General features: G+C 41.4%; 1 protein-coding gene and 2 pseudogenes across 4 annotated transcripts; 1 reads left to right on the forward strand and 2 right to left on the reverse strand.

Annotated features, from left to right (window-relative positions):
* The first annotated feature begins 147 nt into the window (after window positions 1-147).
* Window positions 148-27,618, forward strand: SAV1 (salvador family WW domain containing protein 1). Of its 2 annotated transcripts, none has more exons than XM_084791366.1 (5): window positions 148-550; window positions 2,650-3,093; window positions 15,920-16,190; window positions 23,001-23,144; window positions 24,513-26,287. In XM_084791366.1, the coding sequence occupies exons 1-5, from the start codon at window positions 457-459 to the stop codon at window positions 24,538-24,540; spliced, it is 981 nt and encodes a 326-aa protein (XP_084647492.1). In that variant the 5' UTR covers window positions 148-456; the 3' UTR covers window positions 24,541-26,287. The 2 variants fall into 2 exon arrangements, with proteins under 2 accessions (XP_084647492.1, XP_084647491.1); XM_084791365.1 differs by lacking the exon at window positions 24,513-26,287 and adding an exon at window positions 26,324-27,618 and having other exon boundaries at window positions 152-550.
* On the reverse strand, window positions 7,584-15,909 carry LOC311602793 (mitogen-activated protein kinase kinase kinase 7-like; annotated as a pseudogene). The gene has a single exon. The product of its transcript is annotated as a mitogen-activated protein kinase kinase kinase 7-like (transcript).
* LOC311602796 (heterogeneous nuclear ribonucleoprotein R-like) lies at window positions 18,796-22,993 on the reverse strand (annotated as a pseudogene). The gene has a single exon. The product of its transcript is annotated as a heterogeneous nuclear ribonucleoprotein R-like (transcript).
* Window positions 27,619-27,822: the final 204 nt, after the last annotated feature.

Consider the following 27,822-nt stretch of genomic DNA (forward strand, 5'->3'; position numbering starts at 1 on the left):
CCGCCCCGCGCAGCCGCGTCCCCGGCCCGTTAGCCGTCCGACGCGAGTCGCCGCACGCAGCCGCGTCCGCGCCCGGCGGGGGAGGGGCGGCCCGCGCGGCGTCGGCTTTCCCAGCATTCCCAGCGGCGCGGGGAAAGTTTACCGGACGTAGGCGGTGGCCGCAGCGGTAGCGGCTCCCGGCGGCGGACCATGGCCCTGGTGGGCGGCCGCGGCCCTGTCCCACGGCGGCCTCGGGCGGCGTCGTTGAGCCGGCTGACTTCCCGGGAGGAGCTGCCCTGCGACTGAGCGGCGGCGGGCGCGCTGAGCGCCGCCAACATGCGGCGGAGCCTGCGGGCGGGCGCGGGCGGCGGAGGGCCGAGGCGGAGGCGGCGCCGGCCAGGGAGGCGGCGGCGGGCGGCGGGCTCGCGGCCCTAGCGAGCGAGGCTGCTGGGGCGGAGGCGGGCGTCGTCGGCGAGGATGCTGTCCCGCAAGAAAACCAAAAACGAGGTGTCCAAGCCGGCCGAGGTGCAGGGCAAGTACGTGAAGAAGGAGACGTCGCCCCTGCTGCGGAGTGAGTGTCGCGGGCAGGGACGGGTGGGGACCCAGCGCTGCCCCGGGTGTTGCTGGACGACAGACTCTAGGAGATGCATGGCTGTCCCTGGTGTTGGACAAGAGGTGCTCAGACCCGGCCACCTCTCTGCTGGGTACGTCGGGGCGTGCCCGGTGTTTGCGACCTTCCGAGGCGCCACTTGCCTGCGCCCTGAGTAGCACCAAGCAGAAGGCTGAATTCCTTAGTCCTGCAGTGGGACACAGACTTGAGGGGGAAGAGCCTGGTCAGTGTAGCCAACTACCCAGAGCCGCCTCATTTCTCAAAGTATCGGGAATAAGCTTTGCTCCTAAAATTCTGAAAAAGCAAAGTACTCAGAATAATTTCTGCCGTAGCAGCAGGCAAGTTACTTCCTCCCTCCTCTTTCTAGAGTATGTTCCATCTCTTTCCATAACTTCCCCCCCCGCCACCGTTTAAAATATTTGACTCTGAGTTTTTAACTTGAACGTCTTGAGTTTCATTTTGAAAATGCTGGCGCATTCAGAATAGTTACGAGGAGGAGCTAATCCTTTGGTTCTCGGTCTAGGAGCTGGGCCCCTTGTGTCGTGCAGGTTTCCTTCTTGGAAGTTCGTAGTAACCCTGTGACTTAAATTAAGCATTACGTCATTTTGTAGTTGGGAAAGCTTTTCACAGAGGTTCCTAGTATTTGCCCAAGATCACGCAGAAAGGGGTGGAGAGCATACTTTTCCATTGTGACCATGTGTCAAGCCTTACAGGTTGTGTTGCTTGACAGCAAAGTCAGTGGGGTGGATATGTCAGTAACTTGAAACTTACTTTTTAAAATTGCATATGCAGTGTTCTTCCTGTGTGTATGCCTGCGCAGATCTCATTATAGATGGTTGTGAGCCACCATATGGTTGCTGGGAATTGAACTCAGGACCGCTGGAAGAGCAGACAGTGCTCTTAACCGCTGAGCCATCTTACCAGCCCCTTGAAACTATTTTTAAAAGCTTGTTTTTCTGTTTTTAGGTCATAGCTTTTTTGTTGTTGTTGTTGTTACAAATAAGGTTTATTAAACATTATTAGAAGCTGGGTGCAGTGTCACATGCCCGTAATCACCCTGTAAACTCAGGGTGACAGAAGCAGGCGGATCTATTGTGAGTTCGAGGCCAGCCTTGTCTACAGAGTGAGTCCAGGACAGCCAAGACTACACAGAGAAACCCTGTCTTGGGGACGGGGGGAGAATAAACCCCGTTATTTGAAATCATGCACTATGTTGAGTTGACTCTTTTAGTTAATGACTTGATACAGTTTCTGTCGTTGACTATTATAATTACTCCAATATTAAGTTATTCTAGTACTGTCTTGACACCTTAATGTAATTTATTGAATGAATTCAGAAAATATGCTTCATATCCAGATTTCTTTGCATTTTAAAGGTAGTTGCTTTCTCTCTGAGAACATCTAAGCTGCTTGCACATTGTTTTCAGCAGCCCATTATCTTGTTCAGAATTATCTGTTCTTAAAGGAGCCATAATTCCAAGCTCATTGCTTTTCAGTAAACTCAGCGTTTGTGTGCCTCTTTGGAATTAGATGATTTTGTTTTTAATTTCCACACCGAAAAGCTTTGCTTTCTAGTTTTGACCATTGTACTTTTAACTAGGTAATTCTGAGAGTAGAAAGACAAAACTATTAATATAAAAATCGTTTAAAAGAACTCTGCCTTTGTATGTTTTGGAGGGATTTTTTTTTTTAACAAAATGTGTTTGCATGAAGAAAGATTCTTGGCAATACTAAAATCAGGTGAAAACAGCCAAACTGTAGTCATATATGATGCTGGTGACTGCATTGGTTAATTATTTTCTGTCTTACTGACATTGTATCATACAGCATCCATTCGATTGTAACTGAGCTAACACCTAGCACATTAATGCAGATTATACATTTATTTGCTTGGGAAAAGAATCCCAATTTAAAGTACTAGTAGTGTCTTAAAATGTAAAATTTGGTTTTTTAAAGCCCTTCGTTATTTTGATCTCAGGATAGTAGACATAAATGAATAACTTTAGAATAGTGTACTCCTTTACTGAAATGGTGATTTTTATTCTTTGTTTCTTTTGGAGATCTTATGCCTTCATTCATTCGGCACGGTCCAACAATTCCTAGACGGACTGATATATGTCTTCCTGATTCAAGCACTAATGCTTTCTCAACTTCTGGTGATGGAATAGTCTCAAGAAACCAGAGTTTTCTGAGAACTCCAATTCAAAGGACGCCTCATGAAGTCATGAGAAGAGAAAGCAACAGACTGTCTGCACCTTCTTACCTTGTCAGGAGCCTGGCGGATGTTCCTCGAGAGTATGGCTCATCACAGTCATTTTTAACAGAAGTTAATTTTGCTGTTGAAAATGGAGACTCTGGTTCCCGATTCTTTTATTCAGATAACTTTTTTGATGGTCAGAGAAGGCGTCCACTTGGAGATCGTGCACAAGAAGACTACAGATATTATGAATACAACCATGAGCTCTTCCAAAGAATGCCACAGAATCAAGGGAGGCACACTTCAGGTAACTTGACATAATTAATAGCACATTGGTTTATTCTTACTGCTATTTCTAGTAAAAAGGTGATCTTCCGTGAATTTTTCTAAAAGCAAAAAAGAAAAACCAAAGAAAACTCTTAGAGAAAAAAATTTTGCATTTTGTCATTCTTGCTTCCACCTGCTTGCTAGTAGTTTTTAACTTATACTCTTATTTTTGTTTGTTTATTTATTTTTTGAGACAGGATTGTAGTCCTGGCTCTCCTGGACTTATTTTGTAGACCAGACTGACCTTAAACTCACAGAGACCCACCTGCTCTGCCTCCTAAGCGCTGGGATTAAAGATGTGCACCACCACTCCCAGCCAGTTTTTAACTTAAAATTAATGATAGAATTCTTGTGTCTGTTTACTATGTCATCATATTGAACTTGGTGCTTTTTCTCAAGACCATCTTGACTGCTTAAAAAAAAAAAGAAAAGAAAAGAAAAGAAAAATTTAATGTCTCAAATGGTTAGATTGAAATTATATTTAGATGTGGTAGAATGAGAAGGATAAGTCTGTAGGCAAATTGGTCTTAAACCCAGGAAAGAAAAATAGAGGCAGACAAGACTGTATTAGGTATACATAGTGTGGGCAGTTGCATACGTAATGATCTAGCTCTCTAAACCTCACTATTTGTAGTCACTATGTCCCAGGTTGCTCAAAAAGACTGGCTAGTTATGTGTGAAACATGCCTTTTGTAGCAGGCAGGAAATACTGATTATGTGATTAAGAAAGCTGCTCGTGCTTCACCTCCTGACCTGGAAGTTTTCTCCAAGGAGGGGACTGAGGACACTGCAGCTCCACTTGATTCCTAAAGTGCTCATTACTGTGGATGAACAGGAGCAAGCCGAAAGGAGAGCTTTGTCCCACTTAGTCTATTTCAGGCTTTCAATTTGGCAGAATAAAGATAAGTGTGTGAGGCCGATTTGCTTTCTAGTGGCCACAGCTTCTAAGGAACTGACCTAAGGGTTTGGAATACAACAGTTTTGGCCATCAATTATGTGTTTAGCATTTTTTTGATCCTCTTGGGATACCTTTTTAGGGAGACGAAACCAGCACGCACACAATATCCCTGAGACAACTAGTGGTCAGCAGAAAGGTGAGTGTTACTGAGCACTACTCAGAGGAATGCGTGCCCCAAGGAGCACCCAGAACCCGAAGTAGGCTTTGGACTTGGCATTAACGGGGAGAAGAAAGACGTCTTAGTTGAAAAATTGGCACTACCCACTGCGAACAGTAGGGGTGGTAAATTGAAGAGATGATAATAGAATAAAATGGAGACTTGTAGTCCAACAACAGAAAGCTTAGACACAAAACAAAGAAGCCATTGCTCAGCGGTTAAGAGCACTAGCTGCTATTTCAGAGGACCTGGTTCATTTCTTAGCACCCGCATGGCAACTCACAGCCTCTGACTCTGGTTCAAGGGGCTTCGACACCCTCTTGTGGCCTCTGCAGGCACTCGGCACCTCGAGGTCTGTGGTCTGAGAGAGAGCCTGATCCCCTGGAAGCAGAGTCATAGGCAGTTATGAGCTGCCATGTTCTTCTGCAAGCCCTGCAAGTGTTCTTAACCTGTCATCTCTAGCAGCCAGTGGTTAATATTTTAAAGCAAGTTAATGAAGATCTGCTTTATATCTTTGGAAGGGACAGGGAAAGTGGGACACATCCAAGTAGGTCCCTAGAAGGGTTGGAGAGATAAGGGAGAAAGAATCAGATAGCATAGCACTTGGTACCAAGGGCATGCTGTTAAATGACTGAGTGAGTTAATTCAGAGATTTCAAATCTGTGTAGATTGATGACATAATTTGTTAGCTGAAGGAGAATAGAAATAATAGCTGTGTTTATTGTTAATATAGATCAGTGGTTGTCAACCTTCCTAATGCTGCCTACCCTTTCTTACAGTTCCTCATGTTATGGTGACCCCAACTATAAAGTTATTTTTGTTAATACTTCATCATTATAATTTTGCTACTGTTAAAAGTTGTAATGTAGGCCTGGAGAGATGGCTCAGAGGTTAAGAACATTGCCTAGGGGGGCTGGAGAGATGGCTCAGCGGTCAAGAGCAATGACTGCTCTTCAGGAGGACCCGGGTTCAATTCCCAGCACCCACATGGCAGCTCACAACTGTCTGCAACTCCAGGATCTGACACCCTCAGACAGACATACATGCAGGCAAAATACTAATGCACATAAAATAAAAATAATTTAAAAAAAAAAAGCCGGGCGGTGGTGGTGCACACCTTTAATCCCAGCACTTGGGAGGCAGAGGCAGGCAGATCGCTGTGAGTTCGAGGCCAGCCTGGTCTACAAAGTGAGTCTAGGACAGCCAAGGCTACACAGAAAAACCCTGTCTCAAAAAAACAAAACAAAAAACAAAACAACAACAACAAAAAGAACTGCCTGTTCTTCTGAAGATACTGAGTTCAATGCTTAGCAACTGCATGGTGGCTCACAAACATCTATAGTGAGATCTGGTGCCCTCTTCTGGCATACAGGCACACATGCAAGCAAAACACAGTACACTTAATAAATAGATCTTAGAAAAAAATCACAATGTAAATATCTGTGTTTTCTGATAGTCTTAAGCAGCCACTGTGAGAAGGGGTCGTGACCTACAGGTTGGGAACACTGATGTTCTTTGTCCTCACCTTCCCATGTGTGTGTAGTGTAAATGTCACTGATAGCTCCAATAGATTAACTGTCCCACTTCCAGAAAAATGCAATGGGGTGTGTGTGTGTGTGTGTGTGTGTGTGTGTGTGTGTGTGTGTGTGTGTCCCTCTGTATAGTCCTGGTCCTGGCTAGTCTGGGATGATCCTTGTGCCTCTTTCTTCTTAGTGCTGGGATGATAAGAGAAACCCTCATAGTTCATTGGCGGCCGCACTGAAAATACTATATGAAATTATCTTGTCTTTATTATTTTTTAACACTCTAAATTTTACTAAAAACAAAAATAAATCAAGTCAGTTATATAGTGTGCACAAGAGTTTCTGCATCACAGTATCTGAGCAACAGGAGTAGTAGACTTACTAGTATATGAAGAGAGGAGTTGGGTGTTAAAGACCACACACACACACACACACACACACACACACACACACACACGAGAAAACACTGTACTGGCTGCAGCAGGAGGCAGAATTAAGAGCACAACTGAAATTTGAAGGAAAAAGACATTGACTTCTTTAAAAAATACTTCAACAAAAAAAGTCAACCATTTATAAGTAACTTTAAGCAGATCTTTTTAGTATGCCATGTGACTGTAAGGTAACATTCTTAATTGACTTTATTCAGCCAAGAACACAGATTTCCCTCCACATTACACAAATGTCCTTCCTTTCCTGGATGGGAGAACAAAATGCCACTGGCGTCTGTTCTTGAACATTGTTTTAGCAAATCTGTCTGTCTGTTTGCTACTTCTACCCAAAGTGAGGCTTGAATAAATTGTAGAACAAGAATTAGTGCCACAATTGCCTCCTTGGTACCTTGGTTATTTGAAGGATGTATGGGTAGAGACACCGAGGAAACTGGTATGGATTTCAAGTATGCATGGCGTCATGCTCATGTGAGTGTGGCAGTGCACTTACTACGGCTGACCAGGACTGCTTGAGTACCAAAGCCCCAAGGCACTGACCATAAACAAGCAACCAACTGCTTTTGACATTGGTATCATGAGTAAATCTAGCATTTTCTTCTATTTGCCTGTTTTAATAGTTTTATCAAGTTTCCTCATAGGATGATGCTAATGATAAAATTTCCTTTTAGATGTAAGATGATCTTCCAAAATAGAGTTCTGGCAAGAAATGAGACTACAACAATGTAATGTAGAATCTAATGGAAAGTCAAACCTCAGTATTCATATTTTGATATACTTTCGACAGGCTGCATAACAGAGAGCATGCCCCTCTGCGGGGGAGTGCCAGCTGTAGGCACTGGCAGCACGTCAGGGAGACCTACAGCTATCTTTTGTGTCTGTTTTATTTCACTATTAATGTTGAGCTCAACAGTCACTTCACCTAATAGGACTTGGGAATGATAACCTCCTTTATTTATGTGAAAGAAGACACTTGGCTCCCGGGAGCTTTCCAGTTACAGGTTTTGAGGAAGGCACATGTTACTATAGACTGTCCTTTACCTTTACTGTTTGTATACAGAAAGGATTCATTATAAATCTTAGAGCTGAAAGCATAATGGAAGAAAAGTTAGCTTTTTTAAAAACAGTTTTAATAGCTTCTTTTTTTTTCAATTACAGTTTTTTTTATTAATTTATTCTTGTTACATCTCAATGGTTATCCCATCCCTTGTATCTTCCCATTCTTCCCTCCCTCCCATTTTCCCCTTATTCCCCTCCCCTATGACTGTTCCTGAGGGGGATTACCTCCTCCTGTATATGTTCATAGGGTATCAAGTCTCTTCTTGGTAGCCTGCTGTCCTTCCTCTGAGTGCCACCAGGTCTCCCCCTCCAGGGGACATGGTCAAATGGGACTCTAGATGAGAGAAGCATGGGAGAATAGCAAAGTAGAAGGACCCAGAGGGTCCTAGAAGCCTACAAGTAGAACATTATGATAGGCAGATTTGGGCCCAGGGGTCCCACTCAAACTATGGCACCAGCCAAGGACAATACAAGCGGTAAACTTTAAACCCCTACCCAGATCTAGCCAATGGTCAGAACATTCTCCACAGTAGAGTGGAGAGTGGGATATGACTTTCTCACGTACTCTGGTGCCTCACAGTTTTAATAGCTTCTTGTGCTCATCTGAGATAGGGCAGAAACACGATAGACATCTGAGGACCCCAGCAGTTACACTTTCAGTTCCCAAGGATTCTCTTCGACTGTGAGACTGATGGCATCCTTGTTTAAAAGCCATTCTTGTACTGGGATCAAAACATGCTAGCATGGACTGAAAAAATAGATCTTAGGGAATTATTTTTTTCAATGGCATTTTATTATTATTACCTTTGTTATTTTTTGAAGGTTGATAGTAAACTTATTGTTACAATAACAATATAAATATTCTCATTGTAAGTGCTGAAATTCTCTTAAAAGTGTGAGGCATTCCAGAGCAGGCTTCAGAGGAATCAACCTTCCAAATATCTACAGAAAGTGGGATAATTTTATTTTTAAATCTACCTTTTACACAGGTCTCCTGATTTGCCTGCTTTGTACCTTATTTGTTATCATAAACAGACATCTAAGTTCAAGCCTTTTTAGCAGGGCCAAATATTTATTTTGTATTATTTTTCAATTTTCTTCAAATATATCATAAAACAGTTCAATAATTGTTGCAGGAAGGATCATTTAAGCTGTATCATGTTTTCTTAAATTTCATTGCTGCTAATATTGAAAGGCTAAAAAGTTTCTGTTTCCACATAGAATTGAAAATCCTTGGGGCATAAAAAAGAACAGTTATTCAGCATCTCTTACCAGTGTTCATGACCAATGAAAATCACTAACCTTGCTTTTATTAAACACAGCTGCCACCACTTATCTTTACCATTAGTAATAGATACCATTAATAATAGATGGAACTATGTTTAGTATTGATGTAGGATGTGTTGGCAAAAAACCCTATCTTTGAACTCAGACTAAACGTTGTGTCCTTTATAATGAATGCACCACCAGTTATTTATAATACCCTGTCTTTATGTTGGTGCATACCACCTTTTGGGGAGAAAACCCAGATTTTTAGAGATGAGCTTTAAGAAGAAAACCTTTGAGGTTCCATCTTTTACTACAGAGAAAAGGATGATGCTTGTACACAGAAGCCAATGTGCTACCCTACCTGTCAGTAGCTCACACCAGGGGCATGCATATACAGCCACGCTCACTGCGTGTGCTCTAAAGTGAGAACGCTGCCTGTCCATCATCATATGCAACAAGAGACCATAAGAAGAAAAATAACTGACGTAACTAATGCAACAAATTCAGAACACTCCAAAAAGCTAACATTCATGAGTTGTTATATGATTTTTTTCTTTAAAAAGTCTTTGCATATTTTAAAATTTAGCAGTCCTAGAGAATCATTAAGTGCCTTGTGGTTTCTGCTGTTGGCGGCTGATGACCTCTAGTTGTTTTTACATTGCTCATAATGAGTAGAAAGAGTTTTGTTTTCATCTAAGAGCTTTTTATGTTCCTGTACCAGATGAGATGAATTTTGATGGTCCTTTTCATCCTGGTCCAATTCTGCAGCTAGTTTTTGCTTTCTCTATAGTAGCAATGTGATTTCGGTTTGAGCTTTCATTTATTCCTGTGCCATTTTACAAGCTCAAACCCTGTCATGGATTCTTTGGAGTTTGGGCTGGAGATCCAGTGTAAGGTACGCCATTGGGATGGAGTTATCTGAGCCATTGGTATCTGTGGAGTCATCAGGGGTCCAGAGATGACTTCGAGCTGGCTTCTCTGAGGTTGGTCCTGAGGTCATTGTAGTCATTCTGACACTAGGACTGAATGACCTCCTGCTCACCTGACCAGGCTCTGTCCCAGTGACAGGCAAGTCTTGGATGGATCTATGCTTTGGTTGCCTGTTGCCTATGGTTGCAGTGATCCTAGCTTCTGTCTCAGACATGTCAGCACTCTTCCTCTTGCCTTCAGAGTTTGGGGGCAAGTTCTCCACGCTGCTCCTACGAGAGGCTCCCAAGCTCAGTTGTCCAGATTCCCTCTGTTGCTTTGCCTGATTTTCAACAGTTTTGACTCTACGCGTATAATAGTAAGTATCATTTGTGGCAGGAACTTGCTCCATAATAGTGTCACTTTTATTACTGGTATTTGTAGAAGTGATGTCCATGAATGAGCCTGTGCTGGTGGCTGAGTTGCTCTGCCCTTCATCTGACAAGGATGCTGTATGGGCTCATCAGCTGCTGGAAAGTACAGCATCAAGCAAGTCATTATTTTCACAAATTCCTCCATTGAAGGGCACTGTGAAGGGTCCTGAGACCAACAGCAGGTCATCAGGCTCTCAGTAGGCTCAGGTAAGTTGTGATGGGTGGTGGTTGAGTACCGCTACGAACAGCCACAAGATTTGGAAAGCTGGGCCAGGCATCTCATCAAAGGCTTTTTGGCATGCTATCACTTCCCAAAGGATAATATCCTAGCTGAAGACATCACACTTTTTGCTGTAATTGCTACCTTCAGGCACCATCCAAGCAGCACTCCCTTTATTATTGGTCATGTGTGTCTGGATGTCACAAGGTGAACCAAAATTGCAGATTTTTAGAACTGTCGCTCCTGTAACCAGCAGCAAGTTTGGGGGCTTGAGGTCCCTGTTGAATTAGAGCTTTGAGCTGCATGCTGTGCAGATAAGCCACTCCTTGGGAACACTGTAAACACCAGCTCATGACAGCAGTGTAATAAGGCAATAGCAACATCTTTTGTTCTCTACTTAGCTTTGCAAACTCCAGAGTCTTCTCAGACAAGCTCTTCCACCTGCATCTCCTTGTAGTCGACCTCCCTGAAGTTAAGACCTGTGATGGCACTTCCATCAACTTACTGGCACAAGAGGAGGAGGCAGTGAAGGCTGTGGACATGATCCCCAACCCTGCACTGGGGGCCTACCGCCCTTCAGCTCTGAGCTGCGCACCAAGTCCTGGCTTTGGCTCCTCAGCCGAGGCTGTTTAATAAGAGATGTAAAGCACACACAAATCTGCTGTTTGGATTTGCTGCCTTATGTCCAAGATATACACATACCAATTTCAAACTTCAAAACACTATGTCACAAGCATCTGGATAAAGGATACTCAACCTGTAATTAGTTTCTTCCTTAAATTTCAGTATTTTAAATATGAAGAAATGAAATACCAAAGTGAAATCTTGTCTTAAAATTCTAGTTTATAATATATCATTGAGGGAATACTATAAATTTCTACCAGTCTCTCCTAGGAACAGTCGGATATGGTTTTGTTAATAAAGGCAGATTTTTAAAACAACTTCCCAATCACACAGAAGGGCATGTGTAGAGGTTAAAGGACACCTTGCAGGAATTGGTTCTCTCCTTCCACCTGGGGTCCTGGGGACCAGACTCAGGCCATCTGCCCTAGTGGCAAGTACTTTTTCTCCCAGAGACCAATGGATCCCCAAAGTTTGCTGGCTGGCCAGCCTAGCTGAATTATTGAGTTGGTCTTAAACTTGTATTTAAAGTTTTAAAGATCACTGAAGGAGTAAAATTTTAAGAACTCAAACACTGAAAGCATCACACGTTATTTATCTAAAAGGACAGAATTTGGGTTTACTCTAGTGCATGTGCAGGTGTTTAGTTAACAGGCTCGTCTTGTGAGGAGCTGATACTGTAGACACAGCCTTGCCCTTGCTGAGCAGGAGAGGCAGCAGTTAGTCCAACACTAAGGGTCCATCACGGACAGCCTAACCTAAGAGCACAGAGCTTGGAGTCCGCCACTGTGGGCCTTGTGGAGCTCATTAGCACGCCGGAATCCACTTTACTGGCTGTAGGGACTGCTGAATTTGGAAACCAGGATTTTCAAGCTTTACTTCCACATGTAGGTGTCAGGAGTCGTTCTGGTTGGTAAGGTCTTGGAAGCCATGCCCAGTGAAGCCTGGTGAAGACAAAGTGCTAGTTGATCCTTCTTGGAAAATGCTGCCGTTCGCTTGTGCATGCTTACTTTATATTAGTATAGTACTAGAGCTGTTCATTTACAAATAAATACCAGTTACTGTTTTCTGAGACTAATTTAATTTTATGGAAAACTGATTTTTTAATTGTATCTTAGAAACTGAAGTTCTTATTTTTTTCATATTGATTAATTCAGAATTGGTAGCTCGCTTGCTTGCTTTTACTGATAGCAACTATGTTTTTCTTTGAAGAGTAAAATTGATCTTTTATTGCTAAAATTATATGGTTAGCAATGTTCACTATTTGATCTTAAATTGTATGGACTTCAGTAAAATACCTTTCTTAGACTCTTTCCCTTTAATGTGCAATGGTAGTGAGTCTCTGTGGCGCTCCTCATGGGTGTGGTGTGGCGTGCATTTATTCCAGGAGTTCTAGAGAAGGCTTTGTGACTGGCTTCTCTTTTTGTGTTGGTACATTTGACCTTTTGACCCCACTCTGATTTCAGCCTGGTTTACAGATCAAGAAGTCCTCCAGCAGCCTTACTCGATGCTTTTGGGCCTTCAGTAATGATCCATTTTGTTGGATTTTTCAAACTGTGACACTTTAATTCTGTCATTTCTTCTAATTTATAAGTTGGAATTCTAAAACAGTTTTCTTTTATAAGTGCTTTGGTGATTGTTCATTTAGGAAAGATGGTGTAAACACTAGGTGTCTGTTTATTTACTATTTCCAGAGTGATGAAGTGATACCGTAGCCACTTCCAAGCAAGTAATGAATTTTTTTGTGTGTGTGGGATAGTTTCATGACCTCATAGATATGTTTTTTAATTTCAATATTTAGGTTTAATTGTTTCATTAATAGACAGTTTCTGTTCCAAGATCCACTCATGTCTCTGTAGCCTTCTGTTGTCTCTGCCACAGTCTCAACTCTGTATTTTCTGTGATCCTTATTGTGTTGATGAGTTCATGTCCTACCTTTTGTAGAATCCCACAATATGAATTTCATCTGATACTTTCCTCCTGATTGACTTATTTTACTGGCTTTGAGAGGCGGGGGAGGAGGAGAGAAGGGATAAAGGAAGAAGGATGGAAAAAAAGAAAAAGAAGACCATCTAGTGTGTAAAGAGGCACGTGGAACCCATGTGATGTCACTGTGGCAGATTTCTCCGTAGCACTTCATTGTTTCCCCCTTTCCATACCCCTGTTTATGGAGTCACTAACACTAATGCACTTGAAAAAAAAATTCGAGACAGGGCTTCTCTGTGTAGCCTTGGCTGTCCTGAACTCACTTTGTAGACCAGGCTGGCCTCAAACTCTGTGATCCGCCTGCCTCTGCCTCCCGAGTGCTGGGATTGCAGGCGTGCACCACTGCGCCCAACTAATACTAATGTACTTTGAAGAAGGGAAGTATTATCAAGCTTGTTGGGGGGGGGATATCTAAGTATGTGCAATTTTTCTCTAAGTATTTACACAGGTGAAATCTTCACTAAGGACGTTTTCTCTCCTTTTCTCTCATTCTGTACTATATATGTTTATTTTATATTTAAGGTTACAATGTGATCGAGTCACTTGTTACCCAACTTTGGACAATAGGAACTTTCTAGGTGACCTCCATATTTTATTTTCATAGTTTTCAGACTATAAAATGTTATGCTCATCCTGTGATTCCTGACCTAGACCTAGGGCTAGTAAGTTACTATGTTGCTGAGGGGGATACTTCTGTTGTTTGCACCCTGGTGGACACTAAAGTCCCCTCAGGATTGGTGTCCTTCAGCCTCTGTTGTTGTTTATGCTGGCTCATGTGCCTGGATGGTTGAATATTCCAGACCCCTTTGGTGCCTGTCCTGTGTCAGAGTTGGAATCAACCACTGATTCCCAGCACCCTCCAGGAACTCTGCTTCCTCTTGACAGGGGCCAAGATTCAGTGTTGGGAACCACAACTTGGATTTGTTGCGACTGTATAGATTATTGTTTCCAAATCCAGGAACGACATTTGGGGTTTGTTTTGGAGACAGCTCCATCCATTTATACCATTCATTGGTGATTTAAATGATTCTAGATTTTCCTTTTTGCTTTAAAAAAATTTATTGTAGAACATGTGACAAAAAATACATCATTTTCAAGCACATTGGTTATCTTGCTTGTATTAATATTCTGTATATTCACATTGTGGTGTTGTGCTTGCAGATATTTTTTCATATTGAAAATAGTGATTTCTGTTGAGAGTTGATACTCATTTCTCTGGCATGGTGGCTTGTGTCTTTACTCTCAGATCTCTGAGTTTGAGGCCAGCCTGGCCTACATAGTTCAAGGCTATCCAGCAATTCAAAATCATTTCTGTCATTATCCTCTTCCTTCTGTAAATAACCAGTCTCACTAATTTTTATATTTTTACATTTCAGTAGTATGAATACCTGTATGTGTGAATGAATTATACATACTTTTCTCATCTCTCCTGATATTCTTTTGTATGTTACTCTAAACTCAGTGACATGACAGACAATTGAGTTTATGTGGGTTGGATGTCAGAAGCAGCTCAGCTGGGTGTTTCTCACTTGGGCCTTTGTGAAGTTGTGTGGCTTCACTTCTGTCAGTGTCTCACCTGGGTGGTAATACTCACTTCCTGAGATGCACATAGTTTAGAAAACATTCCCGAAGAGGCTTTAATTATAGCTGGAGGCCGCAGTTCCTTATTTCATGCACTACTATTTATGACATTTCTTCTGAGTGATCCAAGGGGAAGCACATGCGCTTGATAAGGATAGAAGCTACATGTACGGTCATTTGTATCTTAATTTCAGAAGTCATATACCATCCTTTCTGCCATAAATTATTGCTCACAAAGACAGGTGAATTCCAGGTAGTCTGGGATTGTAGGACCCAGGACTATTTTAAGTATAACTAAATAAAGGAAATATATTACCTGCACTTCGTCCACTCCTTGTTTTGGGTGGAGTGGGATAGTGTGGGCAGGGTTGAGACAGGTTCTCCTTCTAGCCCAGGCTGGCCTAGAACTCCCTGTGCCGCCTAGGCTGACATCAGACTTGCGGCATTCTTTCTGCCATACTCTCCCAAATTCTGGGATTACAGGCAAGAGTCACCATGCCTGGTTTCTCTCTTACTCATAATCTCTCAGGGTAGGAAGTAGGGAGCATGTTCATGAGTGCAGCTGTGTAGTCTAGTACTCTGCTCTGACCTGTGCATCCACTAGGACACCTACTGTGTCGATATTAATTTATCGTCAGCCGTTCAGTAATGCTAGTGGCAAGCTTTTTGCATTTATCATTTGTATGCTGTATAGTGAATACAGTTTTTAAACCACCTTCCAATAACCTATATTTATAAACTTACATTTCATCCTTTTGAATTTTAGTTTGAATCGAAGTATTCACCTTAATTTTAATGTTTCTTAAAAATGACTTTTTGTCATTGCTGTTTACATAGATACTGAAATGATTGACAGAAACACTATTCCCCTAACCTAAGCAGGAGATTCTGACATGTCAGCATATTATGACTGTCAGTATAATTTCTTTTTTTCATTTTTGATTTTTATTTTCAGTACAGGGTCTCAAGACAGCCCTGGCTGTCAGCACTTGCTTTGTAGACCAGGCTGGCCTCGAACTCACTGTGATCCACTGGCCTCTGCCTCCCTGAGTGCTGGGATTAAAGGTGCACACCACTACACTGTCAGTATGATTTCAAGAGAGTTTAAAAATGAGTTTATTGCCATTCCTTAGACATTTTGATTAGTTGAATATAAAATATATAGTATATACTTTAAAATGTATATTTCAGTTGGAAACTTGGTTGTTTTTGTTTTTAGAGCCATTATAAGTGGTATTGTTTCACTAACTTCTGTTTTAGTTGTGATCAGCACAAGGCTATTTGATTTATTTGTATATTGACTTACAACTTGCCTTGATAATCTTACTTAACAATTCTGGGGTACAGCTAGATTCTTTTTATAAAATTATAAACTGTGAATGGTTTTACACTTTTTTTTTTTAGATGAACTGTCAAGTCTTACATCTTGACTGAGATTTTTCTTTTTTTCACTTTTCCTTTAGCAGTATAAATATTGGTAATGGAAGATTCAAACAAATAAGCCAAAACATATATTCATTTCAAAATGCCATTCTTCTTTCTCTTGCTAATTTAATAGTAATGGTGACTTTTGTGGAAATTATACTGACATAATAATTAATTTTAACAGATATTTGAATACTTGTTCCATTTCCTTTTCTCCTCAGGTATTGGGAGAGTTGCTGCTACGTCTTTAGGGAATTTAACTAACCATGGATCTGAAGATTTACCCCTTCCTCCTGGCTGGTCTGTGGACTGGACAATGAGAGGGAGAAAATACTACATAGATCACAATACAAACACCACTCACTGGAGCCACCCTCTTGAGCGAGAAGGACTTCCTCCCGGATGGGAACGAGTAGAGTCATCAGAATTTGGAACCTATTATGTGGATCACACAAACAAAAGAGCTCAATACAGGCACCCCTGTGCCCCCAGGTAAAGTGGCAGCTTCATTTTCAGTGCTCTGTTTTGAGATCACCCTCGTGTTTGAAGAGATAAGTATCCTGAAGCTTGAGGTTTTAAATAGTTATTTTTCAAAGTTCGTATTTATCCTAATATATTTTAGTAAGGAATGCTTTTAATAATAAGTTTTTAAAAGTATTTTTCTTTGAGCAACCTGAAACAAATTTATCTTTTTGTTAAGATTCCAGTTAGAAGAGATGTCAGAATGTTTTTGTTGTAGATAGCCAGTAATTGAGGCTAATACGACACCTGTGTTTTCATCTTAAATTCCCATAAGTTAGACCCACTTCCTATTAAGTCAAAGTATACTTTGAAATTTTAACATTGTCTTGTGGGTTTTTGAAACAGGGTTTCTTTTGTAATAGCCCTGGCTGTCCTGGACTCACTTTGTAGACCAGGCTGGCCTCAAACTCACAGAGACCCGCTTGCCTCTGCCTCCTGAGTGCTGGGATTAAAGGCGTGCGCCACCACACCTGGTTTATCTTGCTGTTTTTAATTCAACTCCAGTCATGATCTTTTGTTGTTTCTTACTGAAGTAAAAGTTGGAATCCAACAAAACATTCTAGCTTTTTAATAAATATAGCCAGTAATTCTTTAATCTTTTTTAAAAATAATACTTAAGCCTTGTGCTGTCTAATATTGTAGTCGTCATACGTGGCTGACGAGCACTTGAAACTTGATTAATCCACTGTACTTCAGAGTACATATATACCTATATTAGCTTAATAGTGAAGAATAAATAGTTTAAGCTGCAAGAACTGAGTACAAGGGGGAAATGGCGTAAGCATGCTGATCACCTGCCCTAATACAATGTGTTGGCTATGGAGGATATCTATAATTTTTTTAGGATCATTAAAAGCATGAGAATATAGTTGAGAATTACCACCTCGAGGATGACATTATCGGTGTATTTCTTTTAAACATTTTGCATTTTCATATTTAGTAATCAACCTGAAACTTTTTTCCAATGGTTATATCTAATAGCATTTAGTCGGTGTTTATTGAATGATTTCATGACGGTGTTGGAGAATTGAGGCCATGGGTAAGGTTTGCTGTCGCACAGTAGCAGGCTTACAACCAGATTGGAAAGGCGACTTCATTTATCTCAACCTTGCATTATTGTAGAGCTCATAATGCATTTTTCCAGAGATTGTTTCTCTCAGCAGCTTCGTAGATGTTAGGCAGGAGAGACCCAGCACTCTGCAGTTCACATAGTGGTATCAGTAACTTTCTGATTGTGTGGCATGGTCCTTACACAGAACGTGTGACTTACGTTGCTTCATTAACTCTTGGGAAAAGACGTCTGCGTTAAGAATTTATTTGTCCACTTTTACAAATGAGGTTTAGAGAAGCAAAGGCAGATCTACCCACATTTCATACAAATTGTAAATGGTTAAACTGAGCTTAGAGCACAGGCTGGGCGTGGTCACGCACCTTTAATCTTAGTACTTGGGAGACTGAGACAGGCTGAGAAACTCTGTGAGGTCAAGGACAGCCTGGTCTTTATGGAGTCCTAGGTAGACTTTGTTTTAAAACTGCAACAAAACAAAAACACAAACACAGGTATATTTGATTTCAGTTTTGTATCAATTACCATTTCCTTCTGATCCCACTGTTGAAAAATGTTGAAGATACCATTCACTAGCTTTCATCTTTAAATTGTTGGGATTGGATAGATGGCTTAGTCATCAAGAACACTTGCTGCTTTTTGAGAGGACCTGAGTTTGGTTCCTAGGACTTCCATTGATGTCCTACAGCAGCCTGTAACTCTTGTTCCAGGGGATCTGATGCCCGCTTTTGGCCTCCATGGGTGTACACACACACACACACACACACACACACACACACACACACACACACACACACACACACACATGAGGGTGAGGGGAGAGAGAGGAAGCAGAGACAGACATACACATAAATAATCTTAAACTGAACTGTTAACCATGTTAAAATAATCCAGACCTTATTTTAATGCCAGTTAAGAAAGCAGTGACCTTTTAAAATATTCACATGTCTTTTATGTTTAGAGGCAGGCTCATTAAAGTTTTGTCTTTATGTCTGAAACAGCTCAGTTTGGTTTCCCAGAATCCATTGCAGCCTGCAGGTGTTCAGTACTTTGCATAGCAGCCTTCTATGAACACCTCGCTCCTATGTAACCACCCCTCCCCGCTCAGCTTACACAGGCTGTTAGAGCTAATTGAAACATGATCTTTTTAAATTCTCTATGGTTTAAAATAGGCTCTAGTCAACTCCCAGTTGTTTTCTTAACCTGGCCTAGTGCCGAGTCCTGCTGCAGTACAAACCCCAACCTCACCTTCAGTCAACAGGAGAAAGAAAAACATCTTTTATTGTTGTTGTTTTGAGAAAAAGCTATAATCCTTTGCAATATATATATATATACACACACACATATATATATGCAAAGTACTAGTAATTTGCAGCAATCTATGCTTATAATTTAAGCCTTGTATAAAGGTTACAACTAAGACTCAACTTTTTAAATAACCTTTAAGGCTATTAAAAACAAAACAAAACAAAACAAAAATACCAGCCAGAAGAAATGTCTTAAAATACAGAAGAGATTAACTTGGGATTTTGTTGTTTTTGTTTCTTTGAATTTTATTGAAATTTTACATAAACAAGAAATTAGAAATACAGTCACATCGAAGACATGTAAGCCAAATAAATTTTGTAGGACAGATTTCAAAAAGGTATGAAGTTAAAACAATTTAAAAACACAGTTAATCTGCTTCTAGGAGTGGAAAACATACAGTCATAGCTTTGTTTCAATACCAAAAAAAAAAAGTTTCTTTAATTTCTTAAGACTACTATGGCAAAGCACTAGCTTGTACTTTTGTTTACAGCATACCTCATACACCTATGGAATCTATTCCAAACCCATAAACACACAACTGTCCAAGCCAAAGGTTCTGATTGAACAGATTGTTATGAAGCTGAAATAAAGCCTGGAATGATAAGAGCATTGGAACCCCAGAACAAGGGAACTCTGCAGGCCTGATTACGTCCAAAAGCATTTATGAAAAGAAAAATAGAAAGCCTTGAGTGTACATACAATAGTGACTTCTGCTGCTGATACAGATGGCAACAAACGGCTAAAGATGAAACAGTTACGCCAGTTTTGTTTTGAGGAATGCAAGTCTAGAGCCAATCTTATCTTGCCAGTATTATTTTCAAGCTCTTGTGTCTATTTCCACTGTTACCTCTAAATATCCTGATAAAATTCTTGGTCGTCATTATTGTAACCGCAGTTACCAGAATAGTTACCCTTGTTGAGGCAGCCGCTGATCTGTGAGCTAGGACCCCAGTTCTGTTGGTTGTTGGTCTCATGACACTTGGGAATTGGGCTGGTTGTACCCATCTGCTTTTTTCTTGCCTCCTACATTGCCCCCTCGATTGCCCCAAGCGCCACAAGAACCACGGCCCCTCTGCTGTTCTGCAGGACCCGTCTGCCACTCAGTGAGCCTCTTGGTGGTCCCAGATGTGCTCCCTCTGTGAATAACCAGTTCTATCTGTTGGTGGTGGTGCTCCCTGCCTCCTTGGTAGTGATGGAATACCTTGCCCTCCCCTTCCTCCTCTTCTTCCTCTCACTGCATAGCCATCATCTTAGCTCTAGTAGGGATCTCCATAGGCTCCATGGTAGGTCTAACAATCACAACCATAGTAACCTTTATTACTATAAAGTCTCTATAGCTGCAGTGATCTGGACGGTAGCCATAGCCACCTCTCCCTCCACCATGGCCTTGCCATCTCATGTGGGGAGGAGGAGCTGTCTAGGAGCTCAGCACTCCTTTTGTGTCTGGTGGCTTAGCTAAGACAATTTCAGTTTCTTCATGTTCTGTTTCTTTTCCATTCATTTCATCCATAGCCTTAACAGCAGCTCTTCTGTCTCCAAGATGAACAAATCCATAATCTTTCATCTTCTTCACTCCAGTTTTCCAAGCTCAGAAAATGACACTTCAAATATTTCTTCTGTCACCGTAGTTGCCAAGTTTCCTAAAAATGAAAGTACAGTAGCCATCACTTCTGGATCTGATTCTTCCACAGGGTCAGTCCATTCAACTGTGTCTCAGTTAGGGTTTCTATTGCTGTGAAGAGACACCATGACCATGGTGACTCTTACTAATGAGAACAGTTAGTTGGGGCTGGCTTACATTTCAAACCTTCAGTCCGTTATTGTCATGGAGAGGAGCATGGGGTGTGCAGCAGCCATGGTGCTGAAGAGGGAGCTGGGAGTTCTGCACCTGGATCTGCAGGCAGCAGGGAGACACACACTGGGCCTGGCTTGAGCATCCAAAACTTCAAAGCCCACACCAAGTGGCACACGTTCTCCAACAAGACCATACCTCAGTAGTGCCACTCCCTGATGACCAAGCTTTCAAATCCATGAGTCTTTGGGAGCCGTTCCTATTCAAACCACTGCACCTGTAATTTCCTTCCTCCACACTTGTTTTCCGTTCATCAGCAGCGTCTGGCGTGTGCTGCTGACTTGTGCTCTTCATTTGCAAGGAGGCAGAACTCACGATTCTTGTTTTTGCCATCAGGTTGATGATAGTGAATAATGCCCACCAAACCCTCAGTGAAGCCTGAGACTTCACTGGACTCTTCCAGAATGTTTTCTTTAATCTTATTCTTTTGAGTGGCTCTAACAAAAAGTCTATTGCTTGCCACAGAAATGCACACTGCCAGGTGTTTGCCAGGATGAATTCCATAGCTCTTAACCCAGCTGAACTGCTTCCTGGGCAGCTTCCTTTCCATAGCCTTTTTTCTGACCAGAAAGTGGATCCATCACGAGACGTAGATCCCAGATGGGACCAGCCTTCTCACAAAGGGGCACCAGCTCATCCTCACACAAGTCTCTTGGATTTTTCACCTATGAAGACCTGTGTTTCAGTTCCAGGTTGCACACCTGAGTACGCAGGGTCTGGTGGGAGACCCCATGCTTCCTCTGTCCTGTGGTTACATCAGAGTATAACTCGTCCTCTCAAGCAAGACGTTGCTTGGTCTTTTGTCCCATCAGGCCCTTTTGTGGACTCTTGCACCTTTCCCAGCTTCTCTGCCTGCTTGCAGGTCTTCCAATTCCACTTTTGTTGTATAAAGTGGTGCGGGGGAGACTGTTGCTTTGTGCTTATGCCACAGAAGATCTTTTTCTCCTGAACATGAGATAGTTCATGAATCATTGTAGTACACATGGCTTCTTCTTTATTAAATTTTGAGAGCATCAATTGCTCTTTATCAATATCAGCGTACACTACCAACCCCATCTAAAGCATCTCATCCTGTCTTCCTGCCCCTTCTGCGATAGGCCAGCCTCTGTCAGGGTTTTGTAGTGTTATGTGAGTTACACTGGAAGTATCCATTGGTTCTTCCTCTTCTAACTCTATTGCCTGCTTAGCCATTATATTATGCATGGCCTGTAGTAGTCATTCGCCCCCCCCCTTCCATCGTAGCTTGAGGCATGCAGAATGGGGGTGTGCCAGAGGGGCTGAGGAAGAAACAAGGCAGAGGAGGCACCAGGATGAGACGCGGGCCCAGGGCTGAAGCAGGCTGTAGTGGGAGCCGCCCCTTTCTCAACTTCCCTCAACATGGCTGTTTATCATTAGCAGCATATTAGCTTCCAAAATAAGATGGAGTGTACTTCCAGATAGTATAGTTTAAAAAAATAAAACAAAACCACACCTTTATCATGGAAAGTTCTGTTAGGGGTAGAAGATAAGAGTTTGATCAAAAAGCATGTTGAAGATTCTTAAAAGCTGTAGTGTTATTTTACCAGTACTGCCTAAAATGTTTATTTTCAAGCCTATAATTAATCATTATTACAGCAGTATTACCAGTATTACCCGCTAGCAATCAATCAAGATGCAGACACCTATTATATTTTAAAACAGCCTTAGTTAACCTGGGGCAGATATTAATCCTCTAACTACGTCCCATGCCATCTGTTTCTAATAATTTTTGTCAGGCTATCTCCCATCCATAATCCCATATACTTGCTAATGTTCTTCATCTGGGCCAAATCCTCCATCCATTCCGGCCACATGCTTCTCGACCTAACCCATGATAGTGCAACCTTCTTTTCTTCTCTGCTCCTCTGGTCTTTCTTCTTCCCAAGATTCTCTCTGTCTCCCCATGCCCAGGAATCTTAGCCATGCCTATCTCATTTGCCCTGCCCAGGTGTGACAGCAAAAGCAATACATCAGACCAACAATTCCCCCTTTCTAAATAAAAGGCCATTTTAAAATATACAGTAGGAATAATTATGAAAAATTATAAAAACCAATATGTAAGACTTACATAATGTCTAATCAAAAGGTATTTGGCAACTTTGAAGAAAATATTGTTTTCTCTTGGTGAGTTTTGAACTAAATATTTATCAAAGCTCAAATCTATTGAACTAAAAGTATCTTCTTAACTCCTAAACAACTAAGCTTAATTTTAAAACTATCTGGTCTTCAACCCCATCAGAGACTTGAGAAGCAATACATTTAATTTAACTTAATTCCATAACTGCCCCCACTATGGGAAGTAGTTTAGGGGATTAATATCTGCCCTGCCCCAGGTTAACTAAGGCTATTGTAAAATATAACAGGTGTCTGTATCTTGATTGATTGCTAGCAGGTTATACTGCCATAATAATAATTATAGGCCTGATAATAATATTAGGCAGTACTGGTAAAACAACAACAACACCACTGTGTGATCAGCATTTCTGGCCTAGGTAAAGGGCTTCTGTTTTAATAAATGTCAATTATTTGTTCTTAGTGTACCTCGGTATGATCAGCCTCCTCCCATCACGTACCAGCCACAGCAAACGGAAAGAAATCAGTCTCTCCTGGTCCCTGCAAATCCCTACCATACTGCAGAAATTCCTGACTGGCTTCAGGTTTATGCCCGAGCCCCTGTGAAGTAAGTGAGCACACAGCACCAGCATCTTTGGGGTCTCTAACAAGCTAGACTTACGAAGAACCATCTTTGCCTGGGGGTGGGGCACGGACCTGGACACTTTGACAGAGGCAGGCAAATCTCTTGAGCTTGAGGCCAGAGATCTTGGTCTACAGAGCAAGTCTGAGTTCTAAGACTGCCAGGGGTATACAGAGAAACCCTGTCTCCAAAAAAAAAAAAAAAAAAAAAAAGTGCTGTGCTTTTTTATTATAATATTGGGTTTCTGCGTGACAGTTAAGAAAAAATATCAGAACTTATAAAGTTTGACTCTTTAATTAGAAGTAAGAATTCTTCAAAGATGTCTGAATCCTCATTACTTTGTGTGCAGACCTCTGGTAATGAATATATAAGAATGCTAAATATGACACATTTAATTTTTTTCTTTATATTTTTTATATGAGATTAACATGTAACATGATACAGTATTTATAACCAAAAGAGCACCCAGTTGAGGGCTTGGCATACTGGTGAAACAAAGCAGACACTCTGAGGATAAGTTCTTCGTTAGGAATCACTAGTGAATTTCAGAGAAATTGTAAGTAAACTAAACTACCTGAATGACAGCAGCTCTAGGCGCCACTTGACATGTAACTGCTTTTTTATGCAACTCCAGTTCCTGACCACGAGGAGTTAGGTGCTTAGAAAGGACAGTATCCAGGTTTCTGCAAAGAAATTAGTCTAGTAATAAACCTTCAGTCCTCACAGAATAGAATGAAAGTGGGAGTCCAGTGAAACGCTTGCCTGTGGCTTTGCCTACTGTGCTGATGTCTGTGGTGCACACGCCCAAGACAACTGGCCCTGTGTGTGGCAGGCACTGTGCAGTCTGGGCAGCTTGCTTACAGTAGCTGTTCAGGATACTTTCTGTTCTGTTCTCTTTTTTTTGTTGTTGTTGTTTTTTGTTTTTTAGCCATGTATGTTTTTATATTAGATAGATGATCTTTTTGGAATAAAATGACAAATGAGTTACCAAAGTATCCATTAGGTAGGACATAAGTGACTATTAAAAATAAATTCACTAGATTTTGTAATTAGAGTTTCCTTTTATGGCCAGGCATGGTGGCGCACACCTTGAATTCCAGCTCTCAGGGAGGCAAAGGCAGGTGGATCTCTGTGAGTTCGAAGACAGCCAAGGATACACAGAGAAACCCTGTCTCAAAAAAAACCTTTCTTTATGTCTGCCCTGCAATGATTAGAGATATGACATCAGCATCACATCGGTACACAACTTACTGTATTTACATAGAACTCTGCCTTTCTGAACTGTTAGTCATTGAACAGTTTAGCAGGCGATAATTAGGATATTTTTTGTTTTTTGTTTTTGTTTTGTTTTAGCTCTCAGAATTTTTCATCCGTAAATTAGAAAACTGAATTATGCTGTTGTCTCTTGAGCTCCTCCCTTTTGAAGTGTAAGTTTCTACCTTGGTTTTGTAGTTCCAACTCATCCTGAGCCATTTAAGCATCAAAAGACACATATAAGTATAATCAACATAATGTCAAATTGTGTGTATGAATATATTTGTCCATGGATATATAGAGTGTAGCTTGAGTCCAAAAGAAAATAATTCAGTTTCCTGCAGCTGGAGTTACAGGGGATTGGGAGCTACTTGATGAGGGTGCTGGAATTGAACTCGGGTCCTGTGCAAGAGTACTCCATGCTCTTAACCTGTGAGCCGTCTCCCCAAACCTGCCTTCCTTGGGTTTAGTTGTCGTTACTCATCCTCAGGAGTATCTGGCCTACCATGATGGCTCATCTTCTCTTTGTTTGCTGTAGCTAATGGCACCAGTGACGGTGCCCGCTTTTCTGCACCATCACTTGTAAGCACGGTGTGCTCTGAAGTACTCCAGGTTCTCGACATTAACTTTATATGAACTTACGGAGAGCATAGGATGTGCTTTTTGGAAATTAAAGAACTATTAGTTTGGAGTTGGTATTTATGGTTCCCAGGACTAGTAGTAAAATTGATTCTTAAAATAAGCAGACATTCTTTAACCTGAAATGTTTAACAGATTTTTTTCCCCCTTCCATAAAAAAATTAGCATATTTGGGACTGGAGAGATGGCCCAGTTGTTAAGACCACTGGCCACTCTGGAAGAGGACTCAAGTTCAGTTCCCAGCATCCACTTGGCAGCTCACCACTGCCAAGGTACAAAGTCCCTGTTTTAGGAGATCAAATGCCCTCTTCTTTTATGGGCACTAGCATTCATGTGCTGCACAGCTATTATCATGGGGGCAAAAACACCCGTGCCCTTAAAAATAAATCTTTTTTTTTTTTTTTTTTTTTTTTTTGGTTTTTTGAAACAGGGTTTCTCTATGTATCCTAGGCTGTCCTGGACTCACTTTTGTAGACCAGGCTGGCCTTGAACTCACAGCGATCCGCCTGCCTCTGCCTCCCGAGTGCTGGGATAAAAGGTGTGCGCCACCACGCCCGGCTAAAAATAAATCTTAAAAAACAAAAAACAAAAGACTCTCAATTAAAAAAAAATGTATTTGGGCCTGGGGAGAGAGCACTTGCTGATTTAGCAGAGGCCTCTGGTTCAGTTCCCAGGAACCATATGTTATCTTAAAACTAACTTCAGTTCTGGGGGATTTCACGTCTTTAGCTTTCTCTGACATAAGGCATGCACACAGTGCACTTACATGTATGCACACAAAGCATTCATCCACATAAAAAATGGAAATGAGCTATCGGTGGTGGCACACGCCTTTAAATCCAGCATTTGGGAGGCAGAGGCAAGTGGATCTCTGCATTGAAGCCAGCCTGGTCTACAAAGTGAGTCTGGGATAGCCATGGCTACACAGAGAAACCTTGTCTCAAAAAACAAACAAAGGAAATTAATTTTAAAAAGAGAGGGAAGGGGAAAATAGTGTATTTGGAGCCATGCGTAATTATTAGTGTACTCCTGTCTTCTTAGCGATGAGGAGGGTGAGGCAAGAGGATTCCCTGCACTGACGAGTGCAAGGTCAGCTTAGGTCCCTCCCTAGCGCAAAATAACCCAAACTAGTGTACCTAGATAGCAAGTACTACTAACTCAACGATTTCAAAATAACAGTTTTACTTTTTAATAAAATATCTCTATATTAGATGTTTACTGTTGTAAATGCACACTTATGTATTATGCATGAACACTGTGTCTTGTAACAGATATGACCACATTCTGAAGTGGGAGCTCTTCCAGCTGGCTGACCTGGACACCTATCAGGGAATGCTGAAGTTGCTCTTCATGAAGGAGCTGGAGCAGATTGTGAAGCTGTACGAGGCCTACAGACAGGCTCTTCTCACTGAGCTGGAAACCCGCAAACAGAGACAGCAATGGTATGCCCAGCAGCATGGCAAGAAGTTTTTAAGTTAACTTTACCACAATACACGTTTTGTAAGAGCTTTAAAATATTTTCAGATAGGTGACTACAAGCAAGTACTTTGGTTAATAAAGGCAACTTACTATTTGGAATTATAAAATTCTAGTTTTACATATATTTAGTTATCGAAAGTTTTCTTTTATTGAACCAAAAAACCAGGTTTATCACTTAAGAGCAAATACGGCATATGCTTCCAAATGCTGCATTAGGAAACTGCTTTGAATACTGTTGATGTAAAAGAGTACAGGAAGAGAACATCGCCATAATCAGGCGTTAAGTAGCAAACCCCACTCTCTTCATGGAGCACTCACTTTGTGTTGAGAAAAAGGAAGAGGGCAGAGCACATTTTTGAAAAGGTGCTTACTGTGGTGTGAGTACTTCCTGCAATGTGACGGTCTAACCATTGCCATGGGTGTAATTCAGAGTACAGAATAGGACGTGGGACCTTTATTGTGATGAACTTGTATGTGGTGTATGGTGACATCTACTCCCCTCCTCCCTAATGTAAGGAACACCTCTGAAGCAGGGAGCTCAACCTTTCAGGATACATTTATTAAACACAAGGCCTTAGCCTATGCATGACTGTTGTTATTACTGCTTCCTTACTTTGACCCAGAGCCCATAACAAGGCTCTGGTGAGACACAGCATATGCTTCCTGACCACAGAGTACCCTGCCTTCCACCAGGCTGGGCTAAGTTGCCAAAAATGACAATCAGGGATCCATAAGAAATCTTCGTCACTTAAGTAAATTTTGTATACCTTTTTTATCTTAGAGAAGTGTTTCATAAAGGTTCATATAGAAAACTATGTCATTCCATCCCGTTTTTCTTGCTTTGGGCTTAACAGTGTTCATAATTAGCGCCAAAAACTTGATCACAGATAAATGTATGGAATTTCCAGCTGTAAATGTAGAATTCTGTAAGTTTCATAGCTCAATTGTGCTTACAAGTGTTGTGAATATGTATATATTTTAGTTTAGTTTTCCTAAATACAAGCACTCCCTGTTAGAAGTGAGTTTGAATTATAAAATTTTGTGTTTGATTTTATATAACAAGTTATTAAATATATTTTTGTGGAAACTGTCTGGTCCTTGAGTGCATGTTTTGGTGTTCTAGATCTAGATTTGATGCTTTTCTGTTCAGAAGGGCCCACAAGCTGAGGAAGCCTATAATGAAAGGGGAAGTTGAAAACTAAAGTGACTAGTGGGATGTTACCAGCAGGAAAGGGAATGTACTGAGCATAGGTCGGGCATTCTAAAGTATATCTGATGGACAGCAGCTTAT

This window comes from Acomys minous (assembly GCF_964271855.1).
Source record: "Acomys minous genome assembly, chromosome: 8".
NCBI classification, from domain to species: Eukaryota; Metazoa; Chordata; class Mammalia; order Rodentia; family Muridae; genus Acomys; species Acomys minous.